The 16,801-nt window shown below is 43.0% G+C and overlaps 1 protein-coding gene across 4 annotated transcripts in view; it reads right to left on the reverse strand.

Moving 5' to 3' along the window:
- Window positions 1-16,801, reverse strand: part of PRKCQ (protein kinase C theta) — a 144,316-nt gene that overhangs the window by 22,610 nt on the left and 104,905 nt on the right. For all 4 annotated transcript variants that reach the window (XM_050804611.1, XM_050804610.1, XM_050804612.1 and 1 more), the window contains 3 exons: window positions 8,339-8,430; window positions 6,273-6,335; window positions 3,623-3,761 (listed from right to left, as the gene is read on the reverse strand). In XM_050804611.1, coding sequence (XP_050660568.1) covers window positions 3,623-3,761; window positions 6,273-6,335; window positions 8,339-8,430 — 294 coding nt within the window. The remainder of the gene's footprint in view (window positions 1-3,622; window positions 3,762-6,272; window positions 6,336-8,338; window positions 8,431-16,801) is intronic.

Below are 16,801 nucleotides of genomic sequence, written 5' to 3' on the forward strand. Positions count from 1 at the left end.
AGGCGCCTACCACCATGTCTGGCTAATTTTTGTATTTTTAGTAGAGATGGGGTTTTGCCATCTTGCCCAGGCTGGTCTTGAACTCCTGGGCTCAAGGGATCCGCTCACCTCAGCCTCTCAAAGTGCTGGGATTACAGGTGTGAGCCATCACGCTCGGCCTGAGTGCTGTTTTAACTAAATAAATTTTTACAAAATGACAAGGCCTTATGAAGTTATCTGCAAAGAGGCTTGGGCTGAAGGTAACACTGCAATAGCAATGCAAACATAACATTTGGATGAAGCTAATTTTGCACTAAAATAATGCTTTCTTAAGCAGAACATGAGAAAATGGCAACACTGATGTTTTGATTTCTCCCAGGGCAAGCTCTCTGTCAGCCACATATGATGAGGCTAAAAACAATGTTTTAGCCAACAGAAGATTGGTTAAGAAAATGGAATATATCAAAAACACTGCTTTTAATTATGGACTTATATCTGCTATTGTCAGTGACGTCCTTGCCTTAGTGCATATCATAATGTCTGTTTATAATTATACCTTCGGGAAGTATATTTTCCAGCTATTATAAACTGTTAAAACCCAGAATTGAAATAAACAAATCAGACCTTTCCATCCTAGCGTCCTAAAGTGTGAAACCAAGATTTTTTTTTTTTTTTTTTTTTTTTTTTTTGAGACAGAGTCTTGCTCTGTCACCCAGGCTGCAGGGCAATGGCTCTGTCTTGGCTCACTGCAACCTCCACCTCCAGGGTTCAAATGATTCTCCTGCCTCAGCCTCCTGAGTAGCTGGGATTACAGGCGCCTGCCATCATGCCCAGCTATTTTTTTGTTTTTGTATTTTTAGTAGAGACGGGGTTTCACCATGTTGGCCAGGCTGGTCTCAAATTCTTGACCTCGTGATCCACTCGCCTCGGCCTCCCAAAGTGCTGGGATTACAGGTGTGAGCCACTGCGTGTGGCCGAAACCAAGATTTTTAAAAAGTTATTTAATCTCATTATTTTAATGAAACATAGAGATTTTTGTAGTATCAATGAATATAATACAATTTAGTTATTTTATACTATATATTAGTGTAATCTGATCATATTCCTTCTTAGGCATTGATAACACACAGACTCTCTTAGTTGGTGACAACGTATATGATTCATATACAGACGGATCTTGGGGATGCTTTTCTAACTGATCAAAAGGCATGAACACATGTAAAGAGCATGCCCTGGTGATGGATGGTAAGGGAGGAAAGCAGATGGCAGCGTGTCACCAAGAGCCAGGCAAGAGACGCTCAGTTCTGCACTGGGGTAACAGCAGTAAGGGCGGGGAGGACCTGGAGGTTTGCGGGGAGCTGGATCAAGGGGATCTGTTTGAACTTGGAGAAGGAATTAAGGGAGAGTCCAAATTCAGTCACAAGTTTAGGAGAATGAATGGACGTGAGAGGGTCCAATTTTAGAAGGTCTTGGTGTTTGGGTGGATTTGAGGGGTAAGAAAGAACAGGGAAATTTGGATATTTCCTAGTTTTCTCTCTAGAAGACTGGATGGATGACATGTAATTCACCAAGAAAGAAAAAGAAGGAAAGAGGGAAGTAGGGAGCAAGTTCAACAGAGAGCGTTGTGGACCTACTGTCTTTGAAGGACTCATGCATTTACTTGGAGGTCTCAAGCAGGAAAGTGGACGTCATGTCTGCGGCAGGAAGAAGTGCAGGTGGGCCATATTGACTCTAGAGCAAAGACCACAGTCATCAATGAAGTTGCTCATGGAGGATGTAGAGTAAGAAGAGAAGAGGACCAAGCACTGAATCACATGGAGACAAGCATACGTGAAAGACAAGAAGGGAGTGAAGCTGCAGAGAGAAGCAAACTGTGGAAGCTGGATTCTGCAAGGAGCAGATGGAAATCGGGAAGAGGTTTGTCATGGAAAAGACCTGGCACCCAACATCTGTTGACAGGAATGCATCAGAGTAAGGCAGCCACACCAAGGTGTTGTAAGGTGAAGAGGAAAGAAATTGAGGTGGCTCAGGTGAGACTGAGGGAGTGACAAAGGAGACTGCTGCTGGCGATGGCAGTGAGGGTGGTCTGAGCGGAGTGCATGAGGGCATATTTCAGAATTATTATGAAGGGGAATTCAGTAATTGAGTTGAGTCTCTCCTCTCAGGTCCCCTTCACTCATGCTTTGATGAGCTTTGGTTTCACTTCAAAATGAAAATGGTTTATAGCATCAATACCTGTATCTGTGCCAACCTGAATGAAACACAGATTTCTATGATCAGAATGTTATTTAATCAATCAGCCTCACTCTGTGAGTTCAACAATGCCATGTAAGCTAAAAGCCATCATTCCTCATGGAACAGAGGCCAAGGCTAAATTCAAATTACATATCACCCAACCACAGGGCAAAGCTACATAGTTCTAGGACTCGCATGGCCACAACTCCTTTGGCAATGACAGGAACTTGCTGCTGAATCATTTAACCCAGGAAATCAGAGGTCTGCCAGAGTCTTTATCAAACAACCATCCCCAATCACACGTTTATTAGTTAGTTCACCCATTTACTCTTCTAGAAGGTATCTATTAGCACCTTAATGTGCCAAGACCTGCACTACATCCTTACATGTAAAAGTGAACAAGATCACACAAATCTACCCATGAGAGAAAATGGCATAGAACCATGTACACTTTGGATGGATATCAATTTCCTGGCTTTGACATTGTACCACAGCTATGTGAGATGTGACCACTGGGGGAAACTGGATGAAGGGCACAGTCAGGAGACGTTTCTGGACTATGTTTTACAAATTCCTGTGAATCTACAATTATTTTGAAATGAAAATTTTTAAAAAGTGAATATGAAACTGTCCATGACTGCAGAGCAAACATCCAGTCACGCAGGGAGATCTGAAGATGAAAAAGCAACCAGGACAAGCGCTGTGCCATGGGAAAGACCAAGTGGGAGGGGCGTCAGTAATCTCCCTGGGTGGGCAGCTGGGGAGGATTCTGCAAAAAGGGTAGAGGTGGGTTTAGTTGGATTGATAAATGCCTTCTGTACAAATGTCATTTCTCTGTGAGTTCAGGATGTGACAGCAATATCTTCTTCTTCTTTTTTTTTTTCTTAATGGGGGCAGGGGTGAGTTTTAACTTTCACACTCTTTCTCATTTAATGCTTGCAATAACACCATGACATCAGCATTATACTCATTTCACAGAAGAGGAAATGGAGGTCAGTGAGACTTTGGCAGTCACTCTGTGCTTACATCAGTGGTGGCTTAGAAACTCAGTCCAAGTCCTCTGACCCCACAGTTTCACCACTTGATTTGGGTGGATGCTTGCTTCCACCTGGGTCTTCACTAGCTGCTCCTTCTGGTAGGTCTGAGCAGAGTGAATATGTTTTAAGGCTGGGGGAAAGGAAATGCCAAACTCTGCAAGCCTTGGAGAGATGTGATTTGTAAAAGTAGCACTCCCCACAAAATAATGATAGAAACCCACATGCATGGTGGCATTTATGAGATACTTAGGAAAACAGGTACAAATCTTGAACCAAGATACTTAAAACCTTCTGATTTTCAGGGATGAAAGAAGCAATGGCACGTGGCCAGGACATGCTGAGTTGGGAGCAGCCTGTCACAGCATTCCTACCTCCGGGGCGATATAGTCGGGTGTCCCGCAGAAGGTATTCGTCTTGGCATCTCCTAACATGTTCTCCTTGCACATTCCAAAATCCGCAATCTTGATATGTCCATCTTTGTCTAATAGGATGTTATCTAGCTTCAGGTCCCTGAAAAACAAAAGCGAAGCAAATCTCACGTTAATAAATATAATTTCGTTAACATAAAATTCCATAGGAGGCGAGGGAGTTTGTCTCATTGCAGCCTGAGAGGGGCTCACGAGAGGCGCTTATGTATCTATTCATTTGCACACCAAGTGGGGTGTAGACAAAGCGGATTCTGCAAGGGCCTGCTGGCTGCTGTGGATTCTTTCTTTGATTTACCAAGGGGTGCAGTTCAGTGTAAGGAGGACAGAGCACCGATACCCACTGGAGATCCTTGATCCCAGGACTTTCCTGAGGGTAATGATGAAGGAGGAAAGACCTAAAAAACATACTTACGGTATGCTATTTTCTACGTATTTGTTTGTTTCTTTGTGAATGATTTATACTGCACCTAATTCCAAGTCCAATTGATGAAGGTTGTTCCTAACTAATACGGAACCCCTTAGAACCAGAATCCATCCAATGCCAGAATGTCATGCCAACAAATTTCTGTGTCCTTGGAGAACCAGTATCCTCTTGAAAGAGCCCATTCCATTCTTAGGGAAATGTAACTGATAACATTTTTTTTAAAAAACAATTAACCGAACTTGGCTTCCCTGTGATGTCACCTATTGGTGCAAGGGGGCTTTCTATTGTTATCATGTGTGACACCCCAAATATTTGAAAAAAAATGACATCAAGTTTTCTCTTTTCTCACCAAGATCAGACTTCACTCCTCATGACGTGGTTTTCAGACCCTTTTGACCTTGTACCACAGCTGCGTGAGATGTGGCCACTGGGGGAAACTGGATGAAGGGCAAACATTCTGGCCTCTACCTTCCAAATATCTTGAATTTGTCAGTTTTCTTCTTGAAACGTGGTGCTCAGAATGAAGCCAGAATCCTCCAGAGAGAGAATCTGATTGGTGCAGGTTACAGTGGTGCCCAGAGCTCCGTTACCATCCTCTTGCCTTTTGCCACAGTGGACTAAGATCCTGCACCATATTTTTTCATAGTTTAATCACAATAATACCCAATATTGAGTTTATTGTAAACTAAAACCTTCAGGTGTTTTTTTTTTTTTTTTCTATACGAAGAAATGCCATTATCCCAGTTTCTTCTCATTCTGTACTCGTGAAGTCGATTTTTTAAAGATAATTCACGTGCTTCCCTTGATTCAGTTCCCCCCCCCCCCCGCCGCCGCCAAGACAAGCTCTTTCCCTGTCATCCAGGCTGGAATGCAGTGGCACGATGTCAGTTCACTGCAGCCTCAACCTCTTGAGCTCAAGCAATCCCTCCACCTCAGACGCTTGACCACATGTGTGCCATCACAATGCCTGGCTAGTTTTTAAAATTTTTTGTAGAGACAAGGTCTCACTGTGTTGCCAAGGCTGGTCATGAACTCCTGACCTTAAGCAATCCTTCTGCCTCAGACTCTCAAAATGCTGGGATTACAGGTGTGAACCACTGCACCTGGCCAGCTCTGAGGGATGTAGGTCAGTATGGGAAAGGTTCTGAAAGGCTGCCATGTGAAGCCAGCACTCCATGGGGGTGAGGAAGGAGTGCCAAGGAAGACCAGCCAGGACCCCTGGAGCCAGCTGGAGAGGGCAGAGAACCCAGAGGCCCAGGGTGTTCTGAGGCATGTCACACTTACACCCTATGGGGCATCAGAACCCAGGGGAGAACTTCAGAGTCCACAGCCTGGGCATGTCTCTGCAAGTTTTATACTCAAAGAGGCTGCTTAAGAATACTTACTTTCCAAACCCCCCCTAAGTCTTTAGTTCTGTGACTCCAAATAGGGCAACCCTCACTTGACTGCACCCTCAGAAAATGCAGAGGTCCTTCCCCGTAAGTGAATTCTGCACTCTGTAAGCACCAGAGCTTCAATACTAACTATCTGGTCTCCAGCAGCTCAGCTATCCTCCTCACCAGCTCCTTTCTTTTTTTTTCCTATTTTTCCTCCAAATCTGCAGTGAGTTGGAAATCTGACAGTAAGCTTGTAGAGGTTTGTATGTTAAATAAATGCTAACTACATTTTGAGAAAAGAAGTGAGGAGACTGAGGTACAATAGCGTCAATCTAAGAGCTTGGACAGAAGAACGTGAAATGATGTCATACAGCAGAGAAGGAGAAAATTCCATAAGCATTTCTAGGTGGCTCAAAGCTTAGACAAGCAAAAATAAGAGGTGTGAAGGGACAAAAGAGAAAGAAACCAGAAGATAACAAAGAGAAAACAGAGGAGAGAAAACAGGGGAGTGAAAACGGGAGAAGGAAGGTGAAAGTAGGAATTCAAGTGAGAACCAGCGTAAAGGACAGAATGAGCTCAGCACTCTCCTGCTTTGGAGACTGGAATGTCTTCCTTGGTTGTGAGTAAGTCATTCTCGGTTGTAAGTCATCGTCTGTGTAATCATGGTGGGCAGGAGGCCTATGTGTGGAGCTTCCTCCCACGAAATCACACGGGCTCTCTCACAGCACTCGGTGCAATGATTAAATTAACTGAGCCAATATCTTAGCATTTGTTTCCACAAAGCAAAATTTACCTGTAGACGATTCCTTTGGAATGAAGGAACTGCAGACCAAGAATGATTTCAGCAGCATAAAACCTGGGGGAAAGAGAACCAAGGTTCAATGTGAATGTAGTCACGGAAAAAAATAAAATCCCCAAACCCAGACTGACCTTTCTATGACATGCTGTGTATGGCTAAACGGCAATACACACATAACTCTGTTTAATCCTAACAAGGAAGATGCTGTCCATTCATTCTCCACAGAAGAAAGTGGAGGCTCAGACACCTCCAGCCTCAGTCCTAACAGCGTAAAACAGAGCTGACATCTTAAGTGAGTCCTGCCTGTATCTAGTACTAGTACTTGTTCTTATCCTTTAAACAACAATGCTCATATTGTCATTTTTTTTTTTGCTATTGCTAATAAAACATACACAGACATTAAAAGTAATAGTATAGACCAGGCAGGATGGCTCACGCCTGTAATCCTAGCACTTTGGGAGGCCCAAGCGGGTGGATCACTTGAGGTCAGGAGTTCAAGACCAGCCTGGGCAACATGGTGAAACGCTGTCTCTAGTAAAAATACAAAAATTAGCAGGGCATGGTGTTGGGTGCCTGTAATCCCATCTACTCAGGAAGCTGAGGCTTGATAATCACTTGAACCTGGGAGGTAGAGGTTGCAGGGAACTGAGATCACACCATTGTACTCCAGCCTGGGTGACAGAGCAAGACTCTGACTCCCAAAAAAAAGAAACAAAAACAAAACAAAACAAAACAAAAAAACAAAAGAAAAGAAGAAAAAGTAATACTATAGATAATTGGCAAATAATTTCTCCCTTTGTTTTAAACTCTGGTTGCCACCCATAGACCTGTGTGCACCATTCTGAATAGAACTGGCTGGTTTATTTTCATACTGAGAACCTTTAGCCTGGGCTACACTTACAGCCCATGAGGTGGAAAAGAGGATATTAGCAGAGGCAAGATGATAAGTTACTCTTTATCTTCAATGGTGACAAGCTTAAAGGAAATGAGTTTTTACCCCATCACTGGTGGGATTAAGGTCGGATACAAGAGACAGTTTCCTAGAAGGGAAGTTTGCTGGATCTTGTGGAAGAATGCAAATTTCTCCTTCCTGGAAGGCGTTTAGGACAGGATGGATAGCGTGGGTCCAGGCTGGCTGGAGAGGACAGTGGACTAAATGAATGCCTTCTAGCATGAAAAGTGCCCGATGATTTCTCTGCTGCGGAAATCCGGTAAAATTACCTCTGGGTGCATTGCTGACGTTTCCCAGAGGCAATGATCTCAGCAGAGCGCTACCCACTAGATGTGATAAACAGCCGTTCCAGCCAGGGTTTTTACAGGAGCTGGCGGACCAAATCCATTTCTCAACCCACTTCAACCTAAACCACGCAAAGTGTTCATGCAGATGGGAGGGATTACTGAGCGTTGAGCAAAGAAAGCTAGCTTGTACTCATCATCTTCCAACGAGTCCAGTGGCAGAGCTTTCTTTTACTTGCATGTCCCCGGGAGCAGGAAGTAGGACCCAAGGGCAACAGCATGGGGAGGAGGGGCAGTGAGCGCTGTGGACACAGGTGCAGTTCTACCAGGTACACACAGCCTGCCCCATCCCCATGTGTCTCAGGTTGCCTGGCACGAGGAACGTGAAGCTTTGTTCTCAGATAGATAGAGTAAGTGCTTCTTCCTGCTTCCTAAAGATTTATGCCTCCACATCAGGCTTTCCGTGAGAGGCCTCAGCTACAAGCTCCATCCCTGGGGACCACCCTTGAGGTCTGCGATCCATTTCACTGCTTCCTTTCCAAAGGGCACATATTTGCTTCTGTGCTCAGATTGGTTAGAAGCCTGATGAATCCGGAGGTTCCTTAAGAAACTAAGTAGTTAGTTTCAAATCACAGAGAAATGAAACCAAACTGACACAAATTTCAGTTTCACAACCTGGGAAAACTGTTGCCTTGCTTGATGTATTCCCGAGGGTTTCCCTGGCCCTGGGATTCAGGCACGCCAAGTGGGAAAAAAGAAAAAAACAATAATGTGGGAACTGACAAGAACAATGGAAAACCCCCAAACCCTGTAAAGGCTCTTACGTCGCTCTGGAAAGGTCGAACTTGTGGCAGCTTTGGATGTGGTACATTAAGTCCCCTCCGTTGAGGTACTCCATCACAAAAAAGAGGTTTTCCTGTGGAAAAACAAGACAATCCCAACTTTTATTTCATTTTATTTTTATTTATTTTGTACGAGACAGGGTCTCACTCTGTCTCCCAGGCTGGAGTGCAGTGGCGCGATCTCGGTTCACTACAACCTCCGCCTCCCGGCTTCAAGCAATTTTCCCCGTCAGCCTCCTTAGTAGCTGGGACTACAGGCATGCGCCACCACGCCCAGCTAATTTTTGTATTTTTGGCAGAGATGGGGTTTCACCATGTTAGCCAGGCTGGTCTCGAACTCTTGACCTCAGGTGATCCGCCCACCTCGGCCTCCCAAAGTGCTGGGATTACAGGCATGAGCCACCATACCCAGTCACAGTTCCAATTTTTAGGTCCTTAGAGAAAATACAACAAGGAAGACTACTTTTTAAATGGATTAGATCATTTCAGGGGAACCAATTCTGTCATGAAATCACTTATCAGAAGACTGTCAAAATCATTTAGCCAATCTATATTTTTGAACCCCAGGAAGCCTGGGGAATCTAGGTGGGATGCCATGTGACAGCTAGATGCTTGCGTGTTACAACCCGGCAGATAAGCTGGGGCACAAGGGAGAGTCCAGTTGACCTGCTGGCCAGACAATGGGATGGTGCCAGGCACTCAGGGCACTTAGCATGTGCCGATCATGTACTTACCGAAAGTACAGGGTGCAGGGTGATAAGGAGAATGTGTTTTGGTCTCTGACTCCAAGGGTGGAGTTTGAAAACATTCATTCATTCAACACTCAGTAATTAGCTACTGAGCATATTCTACGTGCATGGCATGGTGGGGAGTGGGCAGGGCATGCCAGCCATTCCTCCCTGGAGCTTGCAATCAAGTTTAACCTCATTTTTCTCCAGTCCCGACTTAACTCATGGCAGAGGCAAGCCACAGTTTATGACAGAGTTCTTCTGCCAGAGGACATGATGGTCTGGGTGGTCTTCAGGCTGTGGTGAGCATATCAGAGGCAGCCAGGATTGCAACCAGCCTCAGCTCCTCAATGATGTGAGACAATGATTTTTTAAAAAATAAATGTACTTATAACACTTTAGAGCAACCTGATTTTTAAAGGGTTGTAATACGTCACAGAATCAGGAATCCATAAAGTACGGGGACCTTTGGTGCGTCTGGGCATGAATTTGCACTCGAAATTCTCACCTGGGTGGTTTCTTAACGGAATTAACCTTTACATTTTGATGTGAACCCAACCAGTGCCGCGGGGCATAGGAGGTAATGGTAGAAACGTTGTTCTGGTCTGACAGTCAGACTCCTTGCGTGGTCGCCACAGAATGGGGAAACCAAGTATTATGGCAATTACCTCAATAATCCAGGTCAAGGTAAGTGTCTGTCTTTTTTCAATGTTAGTTTCTGATCTGATTTACTAATTCCATATATACTTAATGGGAGTCCACCCTTTTCTCTTCTGGATAGGCCCAAATTCTCAGCTGACATAAATCATGACTTAACACTGAGATTTCAAACCCAATTTGAGAGTCGTCACTGGTCTTGCCTGCACACACCCGCTTTCTCACGCTACCTCTTGCTCTCATCAGCACCATACAAAGAGCTTCTGTTCTAACCTCACCTTTTTACTCAAAACTATAATGGCCCTATACAAGCCACAAAGGTGGAATCTTCTTTCAAGTACTTAGGAGAGCAAAGCGTATGAAAGTGTAGAGCAAAACCATTTCTGACAGTGCTTGAGTGAACGGTTTCTTCTAAGTGTTTGGATGCTTACAAATTCCTCGAAAGGCTGACATTTCAGAATTTAACACTGTCGATTTAGACGTGGAGAAAGTGGTGGGAGGGGACTGGAGGCAACAGTTCAGCCCCACTCCCATGTATTCCACACACCTTCCCACGTGTTCTCAGCGCTAAATCAGACGCCACACTAGTGGTGAGCACTGGGAGGTTGAATAGGCCGTTAAAGTCTAAGAGATCACAGGGCACCGTCAGTGTTTACTACCATGAGGGTGAGAAGACGACTATGTTGCTAGTGATTGTTAATTAAACAGCAATGGAGATTTATAGCATGTTGGATGCCCCACATTTAATCCTCCCAAGAGAACTGCAGGCTCCACAATAAATCTGTCAAATATCTGTTTTGGTTCTAATCTTTATATTAAGCCACAGCATGGGAAAATTGCACTGACTCTTTTTTGTCCTTTGTGATGGTATTTTGCATCAGTTTAACCCTCTGGCTTGGATGAATGCCTGGTCAAACGTGGGCTTCTTGAAGGGGAGCAGGGACGGTCCATGCCTGGAAGTCCAGCTTGGGTGATCCGGCCTGGAGGACCTGCTGTCTTTCTAGAGGATGCTCGTCTGTTTGGAAAGCCTGGGAATCGAGTCATCCGTGATATCTTGGGCCCACTCTGGGCCACAGAGATGGTTCTGTGATAAAATTAGCACAAATGTATGCACATACAAACTACATGGTCCTGAGGTTTGGATTTTGAGGATCACATTTTGAGGGATGGGTAAGCCTTTTAAAAGCTGAATCCAAAATGCCATCGTAAAAGGAAAATACAAATATAATAGACTCAAACTTTCATGAACAGCTGGGGAAGGAGTGCTCAGAGTTGAAGGCAACCCACAGCTAACCAGAACCTCTGCAGAACTGCAAGCAAAAAGAAGTGTCTGCCTGCTGGAAACGCCCTGGGCTGGCATAGATAGAAGCAAACCAAGAAGAATGAGACTCAGAGTAATCGCAAAGAATGTGGGCTTCATCCTTACTCAGCCCTGGGTTCAAAGCCCCTCTATTTGTAACTGTGGAGACGTGACTTAACCTCTCCTGAGCTTCATTTTATTTGTGAAATGGGGTAATAATACTCCTACCTCCTAGGGTTGCTGTGGGTTTTAAACAAAATACTGTGTGTGGAAATGAAGCTCTGCATTCGCCCTCAGTGGGCAATTGATAACTGATGGCAGCTGTCCTTCTAGGAAATGATTTAAAAGCCAGGAAAGACAAAACCAAAACCTGCTAGGCTGCCCTTTAGGTTGTGGCCACCTGGTGAGAGAGAGGATACAAAGCAGGCCAGCGAGAGAGAGAGAGATGGTGGGAAGGGAGAGAGAATGTGGCCTGTGTTGGGTTAATTGTAAATGGCACTTACTAGTCTAGACCTCACATCTTTATGGCTGGTAATACATTAACTGAGGCAAATGATTCGTTCTGGTGGGTGAGAATTGAAGCTGTGATGGCTCTGGGGGATGGGACTTGCCAAATATGTCCCAGTCTTGCCGACTGTCAACAACTCCTGGCAAAGCATCTGTTGAATGGAGATTCTGGTCTGTGAGAAATGAGACTGTGGCTAATCAGCTGTATGATCAGGTAAATCCCACCATCCCAGGGCCTCGGTTTCCTCCTCTGAAAAATGAATCCTGTCCATGAAAATGAGTCACCATTACCTACAGCTTTGTTGTGATTTCCAGACAACTGAAGGCAATAAACAATGTTGAGGTTCTGTAGATAGGCGGGTAATCAAAGCTGTATGACTCTTTTATGTTCGTGTTATTGATGCTTTAAAGAAATGGTATTTAAGTTGGGCGCAGAGGTGCATGCCTGTAATCTCAGCTACTCATGAAGCTGAGGCAGGAGGATCACTTGAGCCTAGGAGTCCAAAGCCAGCCTGGGCAACAGAGTGAGACCCTGTCTTAAAAAAAAAAAAAAGATGATTAAATACAAGATCGAAGTGATAGATTTAACAAAATCAGTTGTATAATTCTCATAGGACTGCATTTACATACATGAATATCATTTGGAGGAGTTAAAGGTCCTAGAGCTGTCAAAATATAACACTACTTAAAACACAAGATAGTTATTTAGAGGGAGGCATAGGACATTTTGTGAATATTCTAGAATTAGTAAAGGGTGAATTGTAAAAGTGGCCTCAAAAGTTATTTAATACAACCTAGCTTCTACACTGCTTTCTTCTTACAGTGATGACATTTTTCAAATGAGAGAATGAAAATAAAGACAACGGGAAAGTGTTTAGTCGTGATGACTATTCAACACAGCTAGTCAAATATTGAGTAAACAAGGAAACGGCTGCCAAATGTGCATATATTACAGGATGAATGACGGGTTTATAGCATTAAAGAAATTAACTAATGATTTTTATCAAACTAATAACAGTTAATTTTGTAAATGCACTGAGAACTTGGCAAATATCATGCAAATAAGGTCAGATGTATAGACTCCCTCTCCAGAAAAATAAGATGGGAAAAGAAGGAAAAGAATAACGATAGTCATTTTTTCGAGGTATCTTTTTTCTCCGAAGGCTAGTAAACCAACGTACTAAATTTTATGCAAGAGAATATTTGCAATCTCTGCAAAATAAGTAAAATTAAGATAAAAATATTTATGACAAAACATCTAAATTTACCATCACACCTTTCAAAGTATCATATGTTAAGCACATGTAACAAATGTTGTAACAGCGAAGACCATTGTATAAGAAGATGGAAACCAGAGATAGAATTCAACTCTACTTTGGGACATCTCCTATGACAGCCAATGGAAAGAGCTGGGAATTCTGATCTGAAGAAGAAAGAGGAGCTATCATTCATATTTAAAACTAAAGAATCCATGTAAAATATTTAGCCTTGTGCCTGGCATATGGCAAGCATTCCTTACATATTAACTTTATCATATATATTGCTATTATTTTATCACAGGGAAGAAAAGCATTAAGTTGCATTATAATCAGAACAAGGACAGCCCCAACCTTTGCAAGATTTGGAGTGAGTGTGCAAAGGGAGGTACCACACCATGGGTCCTCAGATTTAAGTGTTATTAATCAAGCTCACCAACAATTGAATTAAATATGCTCTACATTCCTATACATTCTCTCTGTCTCTCAGGAAATATAACTTCATAATGACCAACAAGGCCAGTAACAAATTCAGGATCCCTCAAAATTCTGCACCTGTTAATTGGCCATATAGGGAAAGTCCCCTCCTGCCCCTTTCAAGGACAGAACCTGGGGAGATGTCTACACAGGCTTGAGGCTGGTTAGGTATGGAATTCTGCGGTCATGGGGAGTAGTTTAGGAACAGAGATGACCTCTTGGCTTCATAGGAAGGACTATAGTTTGAGAAAGGCTAAAGGGAGGATTCTAAGTGAGCAGCTGGGCAGAACCCCTCTTGCTCAGGTCTAAGGTTTAGGACATGGAACGAATAATTTTCCAATTAAATAAGTTGTGAGTTGGATTTGTGTTTAGGTATCTTGAAGTCTCAACTTTACTAATAATTTTGGATTGACCACAGAAAAGAGCACTCTACTGTGACCAGCTGGCTATCTTCTCTGGAGCTCCATTTCCTTTGCTGCAAAATGAGGGGATCTGACCTGATAACCTCTACCACCCCTCCCTACTCTAAAATTCTTGATCCATGGAGTCTGTCATTATAAGAAAAACAAACGAACATAACAAATAATTAGTTGTTAGTTGTTCTGAGCAACCAAGATGCATCTCAACAGGTGAATGGATAAATGGTGGTATATCCATACAATGGAATATTACTCAGCAATGAAAAATAAGCTCTCAAGCCATAGAAAGAAAAGAAAAACCCTTAAACACATATTCTTAAGTGAAAGAAGCCTATCTGAAAAGCCTACAACCTGAATAGCCTCCCTCTTGTCTGGTTTCTCCATCTCTGGCTCAAGCATTTCTCTTGATTCTCTCTCAAAACAAACAAAAACAACAATGACAACAACAACAACAACAACAACAAAAAGACAAAACAAAGGGAGGGATCGTAGATTCACAGAGGACAGGCACTTTCCTGCGGCACTTTGTTGAGGGAGATGTCAAATGCTCATGTCTTCTGGGAAGCTGGTGACAATACATTTGGAACTTCATGAGAACAGCTGACAAAGGAATGGACAGATAATATGGGCCATGAGCCTGGAAGAATATTACAGAGTCACAGCAATATGAGAACAGATCTGTAAGCTTAGAAAGCAGGCATGTAGGAAAGATGCGGCATTTCAGAGGCACTGAGTGAGTGTCTTGTTCTTTCAGTCCAAGAATTCTTGAATATGTGTTCACTCATTGCCGATTATCTCTTGTGTATTTGGATGAGAAAACCTTAAGCAAACATTGTGAGTGCAAGATTAATTTCCCATAAATTACTGTGTGAAAATAAATAACATTTAAAAGCTGTTGGAATTCCTAAAATGCGTTTTATGCATTGAGAGAGATGTGACTGTGATCTGAGTCACATATGGTTACAACTTCTGTTTCTCAGATTGTAGTTTAACTTGCTTTATTTTTTCTCCTGTTCTGTACAATAACTAGAGAGAATTAAACAATGTCAGCAACGAACACTTCCTGGCTTTTTTTTTTTTTTTTTTTTTTTTTTTTTGATACGGAGTTTCACTCTTTCACCCATGCTAGAGTGCAGTGGCATGATCTCAGTTCACTGGAACTTCTGCCCTCTGGGTTCTAGTGATTCTCCTGCCTCAGCCTCCTGAGTAGCTGGGATTATAGGTGCCCACCACCACGCACAGCTCATTTTTGTATTTTTAGTAGAGACGGGGTTTCGCCATGTTGGCCAGGCTGGTCTTGAACTCCTGACCCCAGGTGATCCACCCGCCTCGGCCTTCCAAAGTGCTGGGATTACAGTTGTGAGCCACCGTGCCCGGCCGCCTCCTGCCTTCTTAATTAATGAACCTTGTTAAAGATGACCTTCCCCTTTTTTTGTCCTATTTTCCTTAGACCAGATGACAGAAAACCCATGACTATAGCACACTCTGTAAAAAATGTTAAATGTCCCTTTCCCAAAAAGAAACACTGCCTGTAACCAAGTTCCTGGAACTATGCATCAGCCTTGCATGAAAAATGTAATCCTGCTAAAAATGCCTCTGTCTCTCCCTATGGAAATAAACCCTAAAGTTCCCTCCTTTGCAACTCTGACACCATTCTTTTGGGGTGTTTCCAGGTGGGGCCATCCTCAAACTTTGAGTTCGAATAAGCGTTCTTTAAATTAGATTCCAGCCTTTTTGATTATTTCAGGTTGATAGCTGTAAATTGACTCATTTTTGTAAATTTGATATAAATCTAACATTTGCCAAATCACAGTTTGGTTACATAGCGGGGGAACCTGCAGAACGTCTAAGAGACCCCCAGTTTCTGAAATAACAACTTGTAAACGTTCTCAGGATCAGAACGCCACCAGAGGAATTTAAAGAAAAGAGGCTTATCTGTCACTACAGATGGGGGCAGCATAAAAAGTTAATTCTTGTCTTACTGCAGAGACACGTCTTTTGGAGGATGTGGTTTCCGTTGGTTTTCTCTTCTTTGCTACAATTGTGATAATTTCCAGGGCTCCTAGCTCAACTGAAGGGTTCATGGATTGAAGCATTTTTGAGAGCTTCAGATGAAGCAGTTTCTGAATAAAATGCTTGAAATTAAAAACTTTCTTGGATGGATTTTGCCTTAAAACTATGGAAATACCAGGATGACATACTTTTTAAAAACTATCGAGTTGAAGGAGTTTTTCTTTTTAATTTTAAATGATAATAGTACCTTGTAGTTAGTATGGTATTTTCTCCAAAAAGGATCCGAACTTCTCTGCAAGTGCTATTATTATTATTGTTATTTTTATATTATCCTTTGGGAAGCAAAAAAGGAGAACCAATGTCACAAAGAAATGTTAGGTGACTTGCTCAAAGTAACTCACACTCACGCCCTGAAGCCATAACCGGAAGTAGAGCTTTGTGTGTTCTATGAATAGAAAGTGAAACTCGGTTTTCTTTTTCATAAAAGAAAAATTTCAAAGTGATACTGACCAAGAATGTTCAACTGGTGCACATTGAGAGTGTGGGAGTCAAGGGCAGTGATGTGGATCCAGGAACACTAGCGTTCTGCCTCCTGGCATCACTCTGGGAGGCCACTCTACAGAGGCCTGCAGAACCACAGCTGCCTGCCCTCCAGTCCAACCTGAGGGGATGACCCGGAGACAGACATGTTCCTATAGGATCTAGAACTACTTAGGTGTGAAATAGTAACACTTCTGGTTTTTTTTTCTTTTTCAAAGTATGTATTTTATTTTATTTTTATTATACTTTAAGTTCTAGGGTACATGTGCACAACGTGCAGGTTTGTTACATATGTATACATGTACCATGTTGGTGTGCTGCACCCATTAACTCGTCATTTACATTAGGTATATCTCCTAATGCTATCGCTCCCGGCTCCCCCATCCCATGACAGGCCCCAGTGTGTGATGTTCCCCTTCCTGTGTCCAATTGTTCTCACTGTTCAGTTCCCACCTATGAGTGAGAACATGCAGTGTTTGGTTTTCTGTTCTTGCGATAGTTTGCTGAGAATGATGGTTTCCAGCTGCATCCATGTCCCTACAAAGGAC

The sequence above is a fragment of the Macaca thibetana genome, chromosome 9 (assembly GCF_024542745.1).
Source record: "Macaca thibetana thibetana isolate TM-01 chromosome 9, ASM2454274v1, whole genome shotgun sequence".
Lineage (NCBI taxonomy): Eukaryota > Metazoa > Chordata > Mammalia > Primates > Cercopithecidae > Macaca > Macaca thibetana.